Consider the following 16,771-nt stretch of genomic DNA (forward strand, 5'->3'; position numbering starts at 1 on the left):
AGCGAAGGTCTTTGAGGGCAAGACCAGGAGTCTTTGGTATCAGGAAGTGACGTGGACTAGTGGGAGGAGGAAGGAGGAGACGGAGGCTCTCTTGCTTTTGGACTCTGGCGGAGAGCGGAGCTAGAAATGTGCTCTCCCTTTAATAGATAGGAATCTAGGCCTTTCTTTTTCTTTACCAAATTCTTATTCTCCTTAATAAATGCTTAAAAGCCTAACTCTTGCTAAAGCTTATAATTTATTGGCGACCACTCATTAAATAGTTTAGACAGTTTAGCTAGAATTTTAGCCCTTAACAGATGGCTGACCACGAAGAGGAAAGCTAAACTTCAGTCTTCTGATCTTCTGGTTGGGTAAGAAATTTCCCCTCCCTCTCCCTTTAACTGCTAAGTACTGGAGTACTGGCTGTGTTTTCCTTTAAATTTTTTCGAATGGACCTTTTAAACTCCCTAATTACCCTATTTTTGATTTTAGTCTGTTTAACCAGACAAATGGGGGATAAGATCATGTTAATGCTTTGTTTTTGTGGATTTTCTATTTTTCTTTTTATTTTTGTTAAAAGAGCCAGCAACTTACTCACACAAGGAAATATCACTCCCTCTCCCAACCATGCTTTTTCAGAGAAACCTGAAGAGATTCCTGCAGCTTTTCCCAATTCTAACACTAATTGTTGCTCTAATTTTGCATGCCTGGAGGCAATGACCCACCCTCTAGAAGTTTTTAATCCCCTAGCATCTGGAGGCAAAGTGGGGGAAGAGGAATCCAGGCCTGAGTTCAAAATCAAGTCTGATTCAAATTGCTCTGGTCCCTCCCCTCCTCTCCAGACCCCACCCTCTACTCCTCCCATGGCTAAGCCCATTGCTTCCCCTGCCTGGGAAGTCCAGAGATCTAATGCTCATGCGCAACTTTCTCTAACTACATTTGCAGCTTCAGGCTCAGCCCTTCCCCAGGCTGGCTGTGCTTCTGAGACAACCTTAGAAAACCCTTTAAATTCCAGATATGCTCGTTTTGTTCATAATTTTGCTAACCTGCTTTTGTCTTTAATTAGTAATCTTATAAAGCATTTGTATGGTGAAAAGACTGACAGACAATATAGAGGGGTTAAAGAAGAAAAACTTAAGCTGAATAAGAATGACAATCATCACCATAGTTCAAGACTCCGCTTCTTTTGCCATGGAAGTATATATATTTTACAGAAATGTAGAAGTAAGAAGCAAGGTATTGATATGAGTATTGGGGATTTTAGATATCGGAATCAAAAGTGTTCTAAATTCACTCAGATTATTAATAGTATCAGTTCAGAGGTTACATAGGATTTCTATACTATTACATATACATTTTGAAATTAATGGTATGGGTTTATTTTCATAGAGATTTTAATGCTTTTGAGATTGTGTTGTGCTTTAACTTTTATTTAAATATGTTCAGATTTTTCAAAAAAGTAATTGTATACTAAGTAAAAAAAAGGGGTATTATTTGAAATTGTTGCATAATTATATATTGTGTTCTGAGTCAAGATGTATTCACATTTTTTGCAATCATTTATTATCCTCAATTTTTAAATCCATATGAGACTTGGATTATGGGAACTTATCATTTAAGACATTAATTGCCTTTATTCTGAGTTATCAGATGCCAGTTGGCCAAGATGCCATCCAATCACAAGAGGAATACATGCAAGAGCAGACACTGAATTGTCACATGAGGGGAGACATGCATGAAGTCAAGGTATGGCCGAGGGAACGGCTTTTGACTAATGTTGAGGTTGGATTCTCTTGGTTTAATATTTTATTTTATTTTTCCCCACAATATTGTACAGATGGCTGGAAGTATTCATCCCACCCATCTTATTCTACGCCTGGCTTCTATGCTCCCTCCTATATGCCTGATGCCATGGACATCTCAATCCCATGCATCTGATTAAGTCTGACTCAGTTTCCTCCAATATGTTCGGTGGCATGGACATATATTCCATCCACCTATTTTAAGCCTGGCATACTGTATGGGCAGTACATATTGCTCAAGTGTGGGAATGCTCATATCCCATCATTTCTCTGTTCTTTTATGGTAACCCCCATAATTATCTCAGGTGTCATGATAAATACAGTGTTGAATTTGGCCTTGACACCTGTTACCAATTATATTAGATTTTTTAAATTTCTCATAATGGCATGAGGATGATTAGGCAGATGATGCAAAAAGTGATGAAACAAAGATAAAAATTATTTTGAAAAATTAATATCACAGCAATTGTCTTCTCAATTACCCTCCATAAGGGGGGGACTATAGTAATATTATATAATATATAATAGTAATATTATAATTTTAAAGAATGTTTCAATTTTTGTTTTATTATATGTTTCATGTGTAACAACTAAGATTCTGAATTCCCTTAGACATGTTTTTGAGAACTTTCATTGTTTGATTTGATTATTGACAAAGCTATTTTAAAGTTCTGTTAAGCTCAATTTTGTAGGAAATTTCCTGGCTGATTACCAGTATCCACACATCAACCCCTGAAAAGACTTCCATTCCACGACTACACCTAGAGGACATCTGAGAAAAGACTTTCAGAGACTTTAAATGAACAGTTTTGTTTTGTTTTTTTCTCTTTTCTTTTTCGGTTATAATATACACCATCTGTAATATGTACTCTCTGCAGAGGCCCTCCCTTTGCAAGACCAATGTCAAAGCGTCGGTTCATGAGGACAAAAAAAAAAAAATCGCCCCTCTGGACAAAACTTTCCTCTCTTCCTTTTCTATATTGTTGTTCACATATTATTAGTTAGCAATAGTTATTATATTCTTTTTACTGTTCCGTCAAGGAAACATTTTGTTTCTTGAGGAACAACAGGGGGGACTGTAACGATTGGAATAACGCCACCTGCTGGATACTAACTGTAGAAGAGTTCTGCCCATGAAGCGAAGGTCTTTGAGGGCAAGACCAGGAGTCTTTGGTATCAGGAAGTGACGTGGACTAGTGGGAGGAGGAAGGAGGAGACGGAGGCTCTCTTGCTTTTGGACTCTGGCGGAGAGCGGAGCTAGAAATGTGCTCTCCCTTTAATAGATAGGAATCTAGGCCTTTCTTTTTCTTTACCAAATTCTTATTCTCCTTAATAAATGCTTAAAAGCCTAACTCTTGCTAAAGCTTATAATTTATTGGCGACCACTCATTAAATAGTTTAGACAGTTTAGCTAGAATTTTAGCCCTTAACAATATGAAAAAATGTTCTAAATCACCATTGATTAGAGACATGCAAATTAAAACAACTATTTTTAGGTCTGTTTTTCACAACATGACGAATATGGAAATATATTTTGCATGACTGCATACATATAATCTATTTCAAATTGCTTGCCTTCTAATGGGGCAGGGAGAGAAGGAGAGATGGAGCAAATTTGGAACTTAAAAAAATTTTAAAAACATATCAAAATTGTTTTTATATGTAATTGGAAACAATAAAATCTTAAAAGATGAAAAAATAAAACAGGAAATTTGATATATTTTGGTATCTCCCCTTCATCTCAAGAAATTTTTGAGTAACAACATCAGTAGAAAATGTAAAAAGAGTCATATTTTTAGGAAAAAACTCTAATATTTCAAAAATGATTTGTTCTGAACAAATTATCAAAAGTTTTGAAATTTAACATTTTTCTAATCTCTAAGTCTATGTTCCCCTCCTAGATCACTACCTTGTTGTGGTGAAGGGGCATGTATAGCCCAATGAAACTATGAGCTATGCTGTTCAGGATTACACAAGATGGACAGGTCATAGTGGAGAGTTCTGACAAAAGGTGATTCACTGGAGAAGGAAATGTCAAATGAATCTAGAATCTTTGCCAAGAAAACTCCATGGACAGTATCATCCATGGAGTCACAGAGAGTGAGACACAACTGAACAACCAAAAACAATAGAGTCTGTATTAGCCAAGCTAAAGGACAGCAAGGTGGTGCAGTGGATAAGAGTATCAGGCCTGGAATCAAAAGACTTCCTCATACACTTACTAGCTGTGTGATCCTGGGCAAGTCACTTAATCCTGTTTGCCTCAGTTTCCTCATCTGTAAAATAAGTTGGAGAAAGAAATGGCAAACTCCTCCAGTATCTCTGCTTAGAAAACCCCAAATAGCACCACAAAGAGTCAGACATGATTGGAAAAAAAAAGCTACAGTGTAGGTGACTCCCAAGGTAATATTGAGCAGCCCTAAACTACTCCTCCACAGATGAGTTTTTCTCTCTCTCTCTCTCTCTTTTTTTTTGGTGAGGCAATTGGGGTTAAGTGACTTGCCTAGGGTCACACAGCTAGTAAGTGTAAAGTGTTTGAGACCAGATTTGAACTCAGGTCCTCCTGAATCCAGGGCTGGTGTTATATCCACTGAACCACCTAGCTGCCACTACTTTCCCTTCTTATATTCATATTCAGAACTACAGGGTGAGCTGAAAGCCACAAAGGGGCTTCAATATTTAATAACTCCTTTATTTTTTATTTTATATTTATAATACCATATCATCATATATAGTATATATAAGAAATGAATTTACATTATGTGTGAAAAATCAAATCTTGTAAATAGCAAAAAACAAAGAAAAATAATTTTCAAAAAGTTATTAAGACATAGTGACTTTTGGTCCACCCTGTAGAAGGGATCCTGATGACCTCTGAATTGTTTTTCTTCAGTAGTTTGTCATGTTCAACTCTTCATGATCCCATTTGGGGTTTTCTTGGCAAAGATATTGGAGTGATTTGCTATTTCCTTCTCCAGCTCATTTTACAGATGAGGAAACTGAGGCAAACAGGATTAAGTAACTTGCCCAGGGTCACATAGCTAGAAAGTGTCTGTGGCCAGATTTGAACTCAGGAAGATGAGTCTTCCTGATTCCAAGCCTGGTGTTCTATCCACTGCACCACTTACCACTGAATTCTTTTTTAGATCTAGAAGGCCCATTCAGTCCAATTCCCCCCTCCCCCCTCACCTTTTTTATAACTCTGGGGACCAGAATTATAGGTTAAGTGACTTGCTCAGGGTCACATGGGTAGTAAGCATCAGAAAAAATGAGATTTGAAACTAGGTGCTATGACCCCAGAGTCAGTGTTTTAACCCTTTCGTTTCATTTATTTATTTTTGTCTTTTGGAATTTTTGTATTTACACTTTTTTGCATTTAAAGGAAAAAAGAATAATTACCACAAATTACAAAAGACTAAAAGTGTTACTAGAACAATGAATGAATCATATCAACCTGGAAAGCAGATACTCTAAATAATATCCATGTTATGATCCAAGCTCATTAAAGTATCTTACACTTTTGGGGAGTGTTTTAAATGTGATGTCCTATTACAAGGTAAGTAAGATTAGCTCCTCTCAGGGATCTAATTTACAGAAAAGATTGATGACATATTCCTCTCTGGTAGGAAATAGGTTGTGAGTTTTGCCTTTGACATTACCATAATTAGGTAAAGGATCCTTTTCATTTTCTGTATTATGAAACTAAGGTCCAGAAAGGCCACAGTGCTATTCCCAAATTGGGACAGTAAAGCATGTCTTCTGACTTCCATTTCTCAGTTCTCTGAACACTGCTGTCTCTCTTCTTTCCTGTTCACAATGTTAGACCTTCCAGTAACATCCACAGACATTACTTTGCTTTATTGTTGGTACCACAGAGCTAAAGTGGATTCTTGATTGCTTCTCTAAGCCAGTCATGGATGTATGATACCATAAGACAGAGAAAAAAAAAACAACCCAATCTCACTATTTTAGAGTAACACCATTTATGTTACTATGCTGCCACTCAGTGGAAAAATGGGAAGAACAAGGAATACCTTGAAGTATTCCCTAGGAAAGTTCCAGTGAAATATACAAATAATGATTTTCGAATTTGGAATTATGTAAGAAAGCTATTAACTGTTCATACCCTTTGACATAGCTATAAAACCGCTGGGCATGTATCAAGGAAGTAAAAAATGAAAAGACTGCTCCGATATACACCAAAATATTCATGACACTATTTTTTTTTGGTAGCAAAAAAGAAGAAACGAAGTAGTGGCCCATCAATTGTGGAATGGTTCAACAAACTTATACAAATGCAACAGAATATTATTGAACCCTAAGAGATGATCAACATTAGGAACTGAGAGAAACATGTAAAGACTTGCATGAATTGTTTGCAGAGCAAAGTAAGGAGGACCGGAATAACCATATGCCCAATGATTAAAATAATATAAGTTAAAAGGCTCAAAATGGCAACTAACTTCATGTAATGACCAATACTGAATCAAGAGGTCAGATGAATACAGATAACATACGTGGCACATGAGCACAGATGTAGTTGCTGTATTGATTTCCTTTGCTCCACTGTGTTTCTTAGTTCTAAGAAAGGGTCTTAGGGTGGCGGAGAAGAAGGATCAATCAAACCAACAAGCATAGAAGAAATGCTTGAGACAGTTTCTGCTCACTAGTAGCTACTGCTGATAATAGCTTGCATTTGTATAGTGCCTACTAATGTGCCAGGCATTGTGTTAAGGATTTTGCGAATATTACTTCATTTGATCCTCACAATAACCCCTGAGAGGTCTGGGTTATTATTTTTTCCATGTTACAGTTGAGGAAACTGAGACAGATTGTTGTGGTTAAGCGATTTGCCCAGTGTCACACAGCTAGTAAGTGTCTGAAGCCATATTTGGACTTAGGTATTCCTGAAGCCATGCCTAGTCACTGCACCACCAAGAAGTAGATTTTTAAAATTATGTGTCTTTCATTGCTTTTATATATAGATTTTATGCCAATAGTAAAATACCACATATAAAGTTAAGCATGTTTTATGTATTCTGGTAGGTAGGTGATTCCATTATATCAAGGTCATATGTTTAGGGTTAATTTTACTTATTTAAGCCTCTAAAGAGGATTTGATATTTTATTTCAAGGTCCTGAGGGTAAATGACAACAATAATAATTTAACTATTTTATTTTTAATAACTAGCTCACTGGAAAAATATATGCACATACGTGACACATTTTAAAGTTTAATCTGCATTATTAACATTTTCTCGATCACTTTCTTGAGTCTAGACAATAAAAAACAATACATAAGCCCTGATTTGTAGTGTTTGCAGATTTCTGAGCACTTGCTTATAATGAAAATTTAAGAATTCACTATTTTGAACAAGTGAGAGTTGGTTACAGCACACCCCTATTCATCCACGTATAATTTCTTATTATCACAACCCTTGTGCTAGGTGTATCATAACTTTATGCTTGAAATTACAGAAAAAACAAAAACCAAGTGCAATAACTTTGGGCCCTTCTGAAAAAATGTGTAAAGTCTTCCTGTCTTCCTTCAAATGCTCTTTATATATGTGATATGTATGTATATACACATACATATATATATGTATATAAATATACATACATACATATACACACACATACATAATAAGTCCAACTGAATGAGCACAATTTTAGAGTTAGGACTAAGTAAAACAATGAGCAAATATAAAAATGGAAATACTAAAGTCATTTAAAATGTGGCTAAAAAGCCAACCACTATCCATACCTATGAATATATTTCTAGTTAAACCATCATTCTTATGGCTTTCCACTAACCTAAACCTTTCTGCTATAACCTGAAGAGACATCTATATTTTATCAAATACAGGCAAATTTGTAAGCATATGTAATCGCTTGCTTTTAGAATTTTACCCTGTGATGAAAATGAAGAAAAGTTCCCTTCTGTAGAGAGAAGATTGTATCCCAAGCTATGGAACTTGGGATCAACAAGACTATCATTAAAACTGGAACACTAATGCATTGTGAATTGATCCAACCATTCTAGAGAGCAATTAGGAACTGTGCCCAAAGGCCTATGGGATTGCACATACCCTTTGGACCTGTAGTATCATTACTGGGTCTGTATTCCAAGGAGATCATAGAAAGGGGAAAAGGACCCACATATATAAGGGTATTTATGGCAGCTTTTTTTGTGGTGGTGAAGAGTTGGAAGTCGAAGGACTGCCCATCAATTGGGGAATGGCTGAACAGATTGTGGTATATGAATGTAATAGAATACTATTGTGTTGTAAGAAATGATGAGCAGGCAGATTTCAGAAAAACCTGGAAAGACTTAAGTGGACTGATTCTGGGTGAAGTGAGCAGAACCAGGAGAGCATTGTACACAGTAATAGCAACATTGTGTGATGATGAATTGTGATCGACTTGGTTCTTCTCAGCAGTGCAATGATCCAAGACTGTTCCAAAGAATTCATGACAGAAAATGTTCTCCACACCCAGCAAAAGGAATTGTGGATTCTGAATGCAGATTGAACCATAGTTTCTACTTTTTAGCTGGTTTTTGCGGGGGGGGGGGGGCGGGGTTCCCTTGTGTTCTGATTGTTCTTTCACAATATGACTAATGCAGAAATATGTTTGATGTGATTGTACATCTATAACCTATATCAGATTGCTTTCTGTCTTTGGGAGCAGGGAGGGAAGGAAGGGAAGGAGAAAAATTTGGAACTGGAAATCTTATGAAAACAGATGTTGAGAGCTATCTTTGCATGTAACTAGAAACTAATAAAGTGCTTTTATGATAAACACACACACACACATACACACACACACACAAAACAACCCAAGACTATCATTGAGGCTGGTGTTACTTAGGTAATTCCCTTTCTCTGTTGCCTAAGAAATCTACTTCTCTATATGAACATCTCATAGGCATCTCAAATTTATCATGTCTAAAACATAACCCATTATCTTTCCCACTAACCATATCACTCCACCAAATTTCCCTCTTCCTATTGAAGATACCATCAACCTTCCAGTCTCTCAGGTTCATGACCCTGAAGTCATCTTGCACTTTTCCTAATCCCTCACAGCCAATCAATTCCTGCGTTTGATCAATTTGACCCTAATAGTGTTTCTCATATCAGTCCCTTTCTCTTACCTCATCTTGCCTCCTTCCCCGGTTCAGGACTTTACAGCCTCTCATAAAGACTATTGCTACAGCCTATTAATTAGAAACATAGCTTTTGCTCTCCCCACTCTCCAATTCATCATGCCAAAATATGCTTCCCAAAAAACAGTGCCACTCCCCTATTTAAGCACCTTCAATGGTCACCTCTTATCACAGTAGCATATTTAAACTCTGGGCCTACTATCCAAAGCCCCCATCCTACTAGCAGGCTGGGTCCCTAGAGGCTGGCTGTTATGTCCTCTCAGAGCTCTGGGGGAATCCCTGAAGGGTTGGGACTGCTCACGTGTTTTCTGCCATGTCTATCAGTTTATTTAATTAGCTATTCAGCTTGAATTAGCTTTTTAAAGGGGATATTTATTAATGTGGTACAGTAAGAACAGTTGGTACAAATTATACCTCTTCCTTCTCCTCCCCCTCCCATTAAAATTCTGTGACAGTCTTCTATCAGTGTGTACAAAAGTCAAGGGGAATATGGTAAACATGCTACTCACAGATCCTGGAAGTCCTCAGGATGGTCACTTTAGATATAGTGTAGTTTTTCTGCTGTGCTTCTTTAGAAAGCCCTGAATCTATTTTCTTCATCTCATCTAGTCTGTTATTGGCTCTGGATGTAGTCACAGGATCAGCTATTTCAGTGAGGCTGCTAGAATGCCCAGATAAAAGTCCAAATTCTCTGCATGCTTCCTTTCAAAGTCCTCCAGGTTCCCTTGACCAAGGTGGGAGGAGGGAAGGAAACCAAAGTGAGGCCTTTGCTTCTCTCCCCTTAATCATTCCTTCTCTAGGTGGTGGAGTATACGCTGGGACTCAGTTGGACTATCCCAATATTCCCCTTCAAATAACTTTGAAATAATGCCTCAAATAAAATTTTGGAGCAGCAAAGACATCAAAAGGTCATGGGGAAGGGGAAGCTAGGTGGCACAGTGGATAGAGCACTGGCCTTGGAGTCAGGAGTACCTGAGTTCAAATCTGGCCTCAGACACTTAACACTTACTAGCTGTGTGATCCTGGGCAAGTCACTTAACCCCAATTGCCTCACTAAAAAAACAAAAACAAAAACAACAACAACAAAAAAAGGTCATGGGGAGACATTTTCCCCAGCCTAAGACAAATTAGAAGGTCTGGAGGAGAGGACTATGACACTGGGGCAGGCATAGGCTTCAAGTGGAACAGGCCTTGGAGGCAGCAGCAACTTCAGGAGCTTTCAGCCCAGAGTTGTTAAGAGGATCAGACAACTTGTCAGAAAGAGATTACAGGGGACTCTTTTCTGGCACTGGGTGCAGCTGCTGCTGATTGGCAACATATTGCCCATAAGCAGTTCTGGGTCACAGCTCAGAATGTAGAGGAGTGCTTATGATTTGTCACAAGGGAGCAAGAGCCCTGGTTACAGTTAACACTAGAACAAAAAAGTTTAAAGCTTGGCACAGTGCCTCCCCAACCCCAGGTTAGCAGGGCCCACCTTTAATATAATGTTCAAAGTGAAGAAATATATTGTGAAACTAAAACAACAACAACAAAGGGAACTTGACCATTAAAACATTACTATGGGGGCAGCTAGATGGCGCAGTGGATAGAGCACCGGCCCTGGAGTCAGGAGTACCTGAGTTCAAATCTGGCCTCAGACACTTAACACTTAACTAGCTGTGTGACCCTGGGCAAGTCACTTAACCCCAATTGCCTCACTAAAAAACAAAAAACAAAAAAACAAAAAAACAAAAAAACATTACTATGGTGGAAGGGAAGACCAAGACATAAACTTAGAAGAAGGCAATAGTATGAAAAGAGCTACAAGCAAAGGCTCAAATAAAAATGCTCATTGGACACAAGGCCAGCAAGAATTCCTGGAAGAATGAAAGATAAAAGTGGTAGAGGAAAAACTGGGAAAAAATGAGAGTGATGTAAGAAAATTATGAGAAGAGAATTGACAATTTGGTGAAAGATGAAAAAAATACTGAAGAAAATAACACCTTAAAAAACCAGAATGGGTCTAATGATAAAAGAGGCCCCAAAATTTGCTGAAGAACTCTTTAAAAAGCAGAATTGATCAAATGGAAAAAGAGGTACAAAAGCTCACTGAAGAAAATAATTCCTTAAATATTAGAATTGGGCAAATGAAAGCTACTGATTACATGAGACTTCAGGAAACAATAAAACAAAGTCAAAAGAATGAAAAAATAAAAGAAAATGTGAAATATCTCACTGGAAAAACAACTGATCTAGAAAACAAATTGAGGAGAGAAAATTTAAGATATGGGAAAGATGAAACATAATTATTAAAATTTTTATTATTATTAAGGAAGTTAGAAGGAGTCTACATAATTAGAGGGCATGGGTGTGAGTTGATTATGTTGGGATGATCTCCAAAATTAAAAATGTAGGGGTGAGAAAAAAGGGATGCACTGGGAGAAGGGGGAAGGGAGAGGTAGAATGTGGAAATTTTTCTCACATATAAGAGGTGTACATGTAAGAGGAAGAGATTTTATATTAAAAAGGGAAAGCGGGGTGTGGTAGCAGGCAATGCTTGAACCTTACTTGCACTTTGAATTAGTTCAAAGAGTGAAGAATACAAACACACACACACACAGACACACACACACACAAACTCATTTGGGTACAGAAATCTGCCTTAGCCAAAAGGGAAATAGGGGAGGGAGTTAAGAGATATGGAAGAGGAATGATAAAAGGGAGGCCAAAGTAAAACAGACTTCTGAGGAGGGACAGCATTAAAAAAAAGAGAGAAGGATAAATAGAAGAAAACAGTATGGAGGGAAATACATAGTAATTGTAACTGTGAATGGGATGAAGCTCTCTCAGAAAATGGAATTAGGTAGCAGAATAGATTAGAAACCAGAATCTAACAATATCAATATACTATGTACAAGAGACACATTTGAGCATTTTTTTAAATGTTTTTTTTTTTTCAGGGCACTGAGGGTTGTGACTTGCCCAGGGTCAAACAGCTAATTAAGTGTCAAGTATCTGAGGCTGCATTTGAACTCAGGTCCTCCTGAATCCAGATCCAGTGCTTTATCCACTGTGCCACCTAGCTGTCCCCAAGAGACATACACAAAACAGAAAGACACACACAGAGTTAAGATAAAGATTGGAGCAGAATCTATCATGTTTCAGCTGAAGTTAAAAAGGCAAGGGTAGCAATCATGATCTCAGACAAAACAAAAGCAAAAACAGAACTAATGAAAAGAGATAATCAGGGAAACTATAGACAATGAAATAATATCAAAAAAATTTTATAGCTCCTTTCTCTGATAAAAACCTCATTTCTCAAATTTATGGGGTATTGAGTAAGATTTATAAAAATAAGAGTCATTCTCTAATCAATAAATGGTCAAAGGACATGAACAGGCAGTTTTTAGAAGAAATCAAGGCTATATGAACTGATGCAAAGTAAAGTGAGAAGAATCCAGACATCATTGGGCACAGTAACAGCAATGATGTGAAAAACTTGGCTTCTCTGATCCAAGACAATTCCAAAAGACTTATGAAAAAATGCTAACCACCTCCAGATAGAAAGAACTGATGAAGACTGTTATTTTACTTTTTTGTGACATGGCTAATATGGAAATATATTTTGCATGATTTCACATGTATAGTTGACATAGTTTGCCTTCTCAGTGGATAGGGGAGGGGTGGGAGGGAAAGAATCTGGAACTTAAAAAATTTCTAAAGGAAAGAAGGTTAAAAATAAAATAAATATCTATATTTAAAACAAGAAGAAAAATTCCTTCTCTGGGGTTTGGCTGGAATATTATCTCCTCTCTGATGCCAGACCCTTGATTCCAACTTAGCTCTATTGTGTTATTCAGGACCAAGAGTGTGTGACCATGCCCCTCACCCAATATGAACAGACATCCTGTCATACATAGAGAGGTGTTCATACCTAATGGGGAAAAAAAATTGGTGTGTGTTCACACTAGACAAATCAGGCTGTGGCATTCTATCACCCACTCTAAGCAGAGTGGTCTAATTGCCTAGTTCTTTAAAGATTACACTTCCAGGCTTATTGCTCTGTATTTCCCCTCTCCTAGGCTGCTTTCCAGATAGACAGGCCTTGTTGCTTTTCCCCATACATTATGCTCCATCTCCCATCTGTGCCTTTGTACATGTTCTGCCCCATGCCTGGAATATGCTATTTCCTCACCTCAACCCTTGCTTATTTATAGGTTCAGTTCATGTGCCACCTTCTATAGGACACTCTGATCCCCTTAAATCTCAGTGCTAGCTTCTTCAAATTATACTGTGTAAACATATTCATCTAGATCTAGTATCACCCCAAGAGATTATAAGTTCCTTGAAGACAGAGACTGCTTAAAATTTTGTCTTTGTATCCTTAAAACCTAGCATGATATCTTGCATATGGTACGTTATTAATAAATGCTTACTGTATTGGACTCCAATAGCTGATCCACTGGAAGCATACTTAAATTTACTCAAAGCTGACTTACTTAAATTTGCATTCTCCACTCTCCCCCCATTATTTTTGTCTATAGAACAAAAGCACTGAACCTGATGGAATCCTGGTTCATCTACTTATTCTTTCCCCAAACTATGGGTCTATGTAGAGCATTAGACATTCATTTCCAGGGTACAGCCCTGCTGTGCTCCTCACAGCCTCCTTCCAACCTACTGATAATAGTGGGAATATGAGAAAATCAGACACGTTCCTGGGCAAATTTGGGAATCTTCTGAGACAAGTGACATCTGATTACAAACACTATAGCCTGAAATATGTCTTTTGGCATGAGTCCCTTCTCTCAATATTACATAATCAACTTCAAATTTGGACACTGTATTCAACCACTATTATTTTATTGAGGTTTGGGGAGGGTTATTCCTTGCTGGGTAAAGAGAAGGTTCTCAGGAGCTAGCTATGTGCATTTCTGGGAGATGTGACTTCAAAGAGACATTGATGTTTCTTCCTGTCCGTGGGGTAGGGAGTGTGTAGAAAGGAAGGAAGAAATAGGAGAAAGAGAAAGGAGAAAACAGGAGAGACAGAGAAAAAGAGAAACCGAGACAGAGAGAATGAGACAGGGAGACAAAGATGGGGAGAAGGTAGGAGGGAGAGGCAAATTGTATATAAATAGTTTGGGGAATAGATTTTTTGATGGAGAATTTGGTGAATTGAGCAAGAGAGCGTGAGGAGGAGCGGAAATGAACATTGAACAAAGAGAGGAAGCTCTCTTCAGCTAATATAGGGAATGACCAAGCGCTACTATGGCCACCACTACTTTTGTCCAAGACTAGATGGCAAGACTAGAACAAGGGGCATGCCTGATCAGTGACAAACTTTCCCTTGAGTTCATCTCTCTCTTAGGTTGTAGAGTCCCTCTCCCCCTTACTCTTGAGTATTCTATCAACTAAACTAAATTGTATAGCTTCATCCAATTACTGTTTTACTTCCTTGCTTTGATAAATGTTGGTTGCTATCCAGATTATCTTTTTTTTTATAATAAGAATTTGATGATACCCTCCAAAAATAAAATCATACTTCTAGACTGAAAAAAACACACATGTAATTCTCAACTATAGAGGAGTGAAGGAGTGATCACCCAAGCCACAGCTGTTCTCTTTATTGACACAAAGGAGGAACTCCAGTCTCACTGAGATTTATCCCAAAATCCCTGTTACCTTGGGGCCACATGGACTGTTACACAGTCCACTTATTACATTGGTCATGGGTCTGGTGCAAATAGTCATTTGTTGAGAAAGGAATTTAAATAATCACCCATTATCTATTAATGGGTGTAGGGCCACTTCCACTTAACAGTTCACCAGGTATTGATACTTTAAATTGATCTCTGATTTAGAATGACTTTTGCTTTTTAACTTTTTGTTTTTTAAACACAAAATATAAACCAAGGGCTACAATTTGTTCATTTCTACTACTAGTGAGTTTGCCAAAAGTATACTAAATCTAATGGGGGTGGTAGTAGGAAGTAATCTACTTAGGGATTGGATTTGGAATTCCTGCCCTGATACTTAAGTTGTCTAGACTGGCAAAGGAGTGCATACTTACCTAGCCCATCACATTTGGCCAACCCCAGAAGAGATCATATTCCATCCAGACAAGGACTTTTGGCCACCTATCCATGACACATGTGTACTCCACTCCCACCTCTAACTTTGGGCTCATTCATCAAATCAGTAGTAATTTTACTTCTGGAAAGGTAATATCAATTGTCTCCTCTATGGATCAACTCACTATCACTGTGACTTCTCAGACCAAAACTCTTGCTCCAATGGCTACCACTCCTTTGATAATGTAACTTCCTTAAGGACATGGACTATCTCATTTTTGTATTTGCATCCCCAGCACTGAGCAAAATTCCTGGCACATAGTAGTAGGTGCTTAATAAATGCTTTTTATCCATTCATTCATTCAACTAAGATTTCGAGAGATATCCTGAAATAGTTAGACTTATTACCAGTCTGGAAATATTAAATGAACTCCTGGGTTAAGGATTTAGGAACTGCTATATAGTATTGGAAACCCAACCAAGGTATATGACTTATAACTTCTGAATTGGAGGTAGATTTGGGATACAATTTTAAATCTCCTTTTGTGCCAAAGGACAGCCGATTCAAACATTTATTATTAGATATAAAATCAAATTAAATCAAACTCCCCTGGGAATTTTTATTTACTCATGAAGATATATCTAGCTTTAGTTTCATTGAATAAAAAATGATTTTGCATTTGAAATATTAAGTGAAATACCCTTCTTGAGTAGAGACATATGTAGGGTAATTAATATTAGTGATCGTTGACAGAATAGCAGGTTCTTGTCCCATACTGATAAACTGCATGCTAAGTGACTTGGAATTCTGTGAAAATAAAGAAAAAACTCTTGATTATCATGTATTTTTATTTTTAAATTATAACTTAAACTTCTAAAATTTCAGTGTTATATGAAAGGTGCCATAAGAAAACAGTTTTAAAACAATATACATTAACATAAAAGCATAGACTTGAAAAGTGCTAATTTGAGAATGAATTAAATTAATTTACAGTTTATTCCATCAAGAAGAAGTAAAATGAATTAATATAATATTTAATATCAATATTCCATATTAATATAATATACTTATTTTTACTAGACATTGTTAAGCTTTTGTATATTCCTGAGATGTAGCTTTGTTGTTTTCTTAGCCTGTTTATCCTACTCCAAATAATTAGGAAAAGAAGCACTGGGCTGATTGAGTCATAAGTAATGCTTGTGATGGGATGTTTCACATCCTTACCAAAGATTCAACCAAAGTTTTTTTTTTTATTTACTGAAGTAAGCAACAAAAGGGTTTTTAGGTCATTAAAAACTAAAATATTGGCTTAACAGAGAAATTATTAAATACGTTGAATATGAAAGAGAGAAGACAACAGAAAGAGGAATGAGGGTTGGTCCTACAAAAAGAGAAGCTAGCTGAATGGACAAGCACATGACTTTTAGCTTGATTCCATCAGGATTATATATTTAGAGGTAGAAGGAAGATTAGAAGTCATCTTGTTTAGAAATCTCCAAAAGTAGAATGTACACACATCCAAAGGATCATGGGATGACCAGTGGGGATGTATAATCAACTAATTTTTTTGTTTTGTTTTTTGTTTTTGTTTTCTTTTTTTAATCATAAAAGTATTTTATTATTTTCCAGTTACATGTAAAGAATGTTTTCAACATTTGTTTTCATAAGATTTTTAGTTCCAATTTTTTCTCTCTCCCTCTCTTACCTCCCCCCTCCTCAAGACAGAAAGCGATTTGATATGTTATATGTACAATCACATTAAACATATTTC

At 37.0% G+C, this 16,771-nt stretch overlaps 1 protein-coding gene across 1 annotated transcript in view; it reads right to left on the reverse strand.

The window, feature by feature from the left end:
• Positions 1 to 16,771, reverse strand: part of CATSPERE (catsper channel auxiliary subunit epsilon) — a 177,328-nt gene that overhangs the window by 123,390 nt on the left and 37,167 nt on the right. Inside the window, exon 7 of the mRNA XM_044003183.1 lies at positions 15,701 to 15,807. Coding sequence (XP_043859118.1) covers positions 15,701 to 15,807 — 107 coding nt within the window. The remainder of the gene's footprint in view (positions 1 to 15,700; positions 15,808 to 16,771) is intronic.

This window comes from Dromiciops gliroides, chromosome 4 (genome assembly GCF_019393635.1).
Source record: "Dromiciops gliroides isolate mDroGli1 chromosome 4, mDroGli1.pri, whole genome shotgun sequence".
NCBI lineage: Eukaryota > Metazoa > Chordata > Mammalia > Microbiotheria > Microbiotheriidae > Dromiciops > Dromiciops gliroides.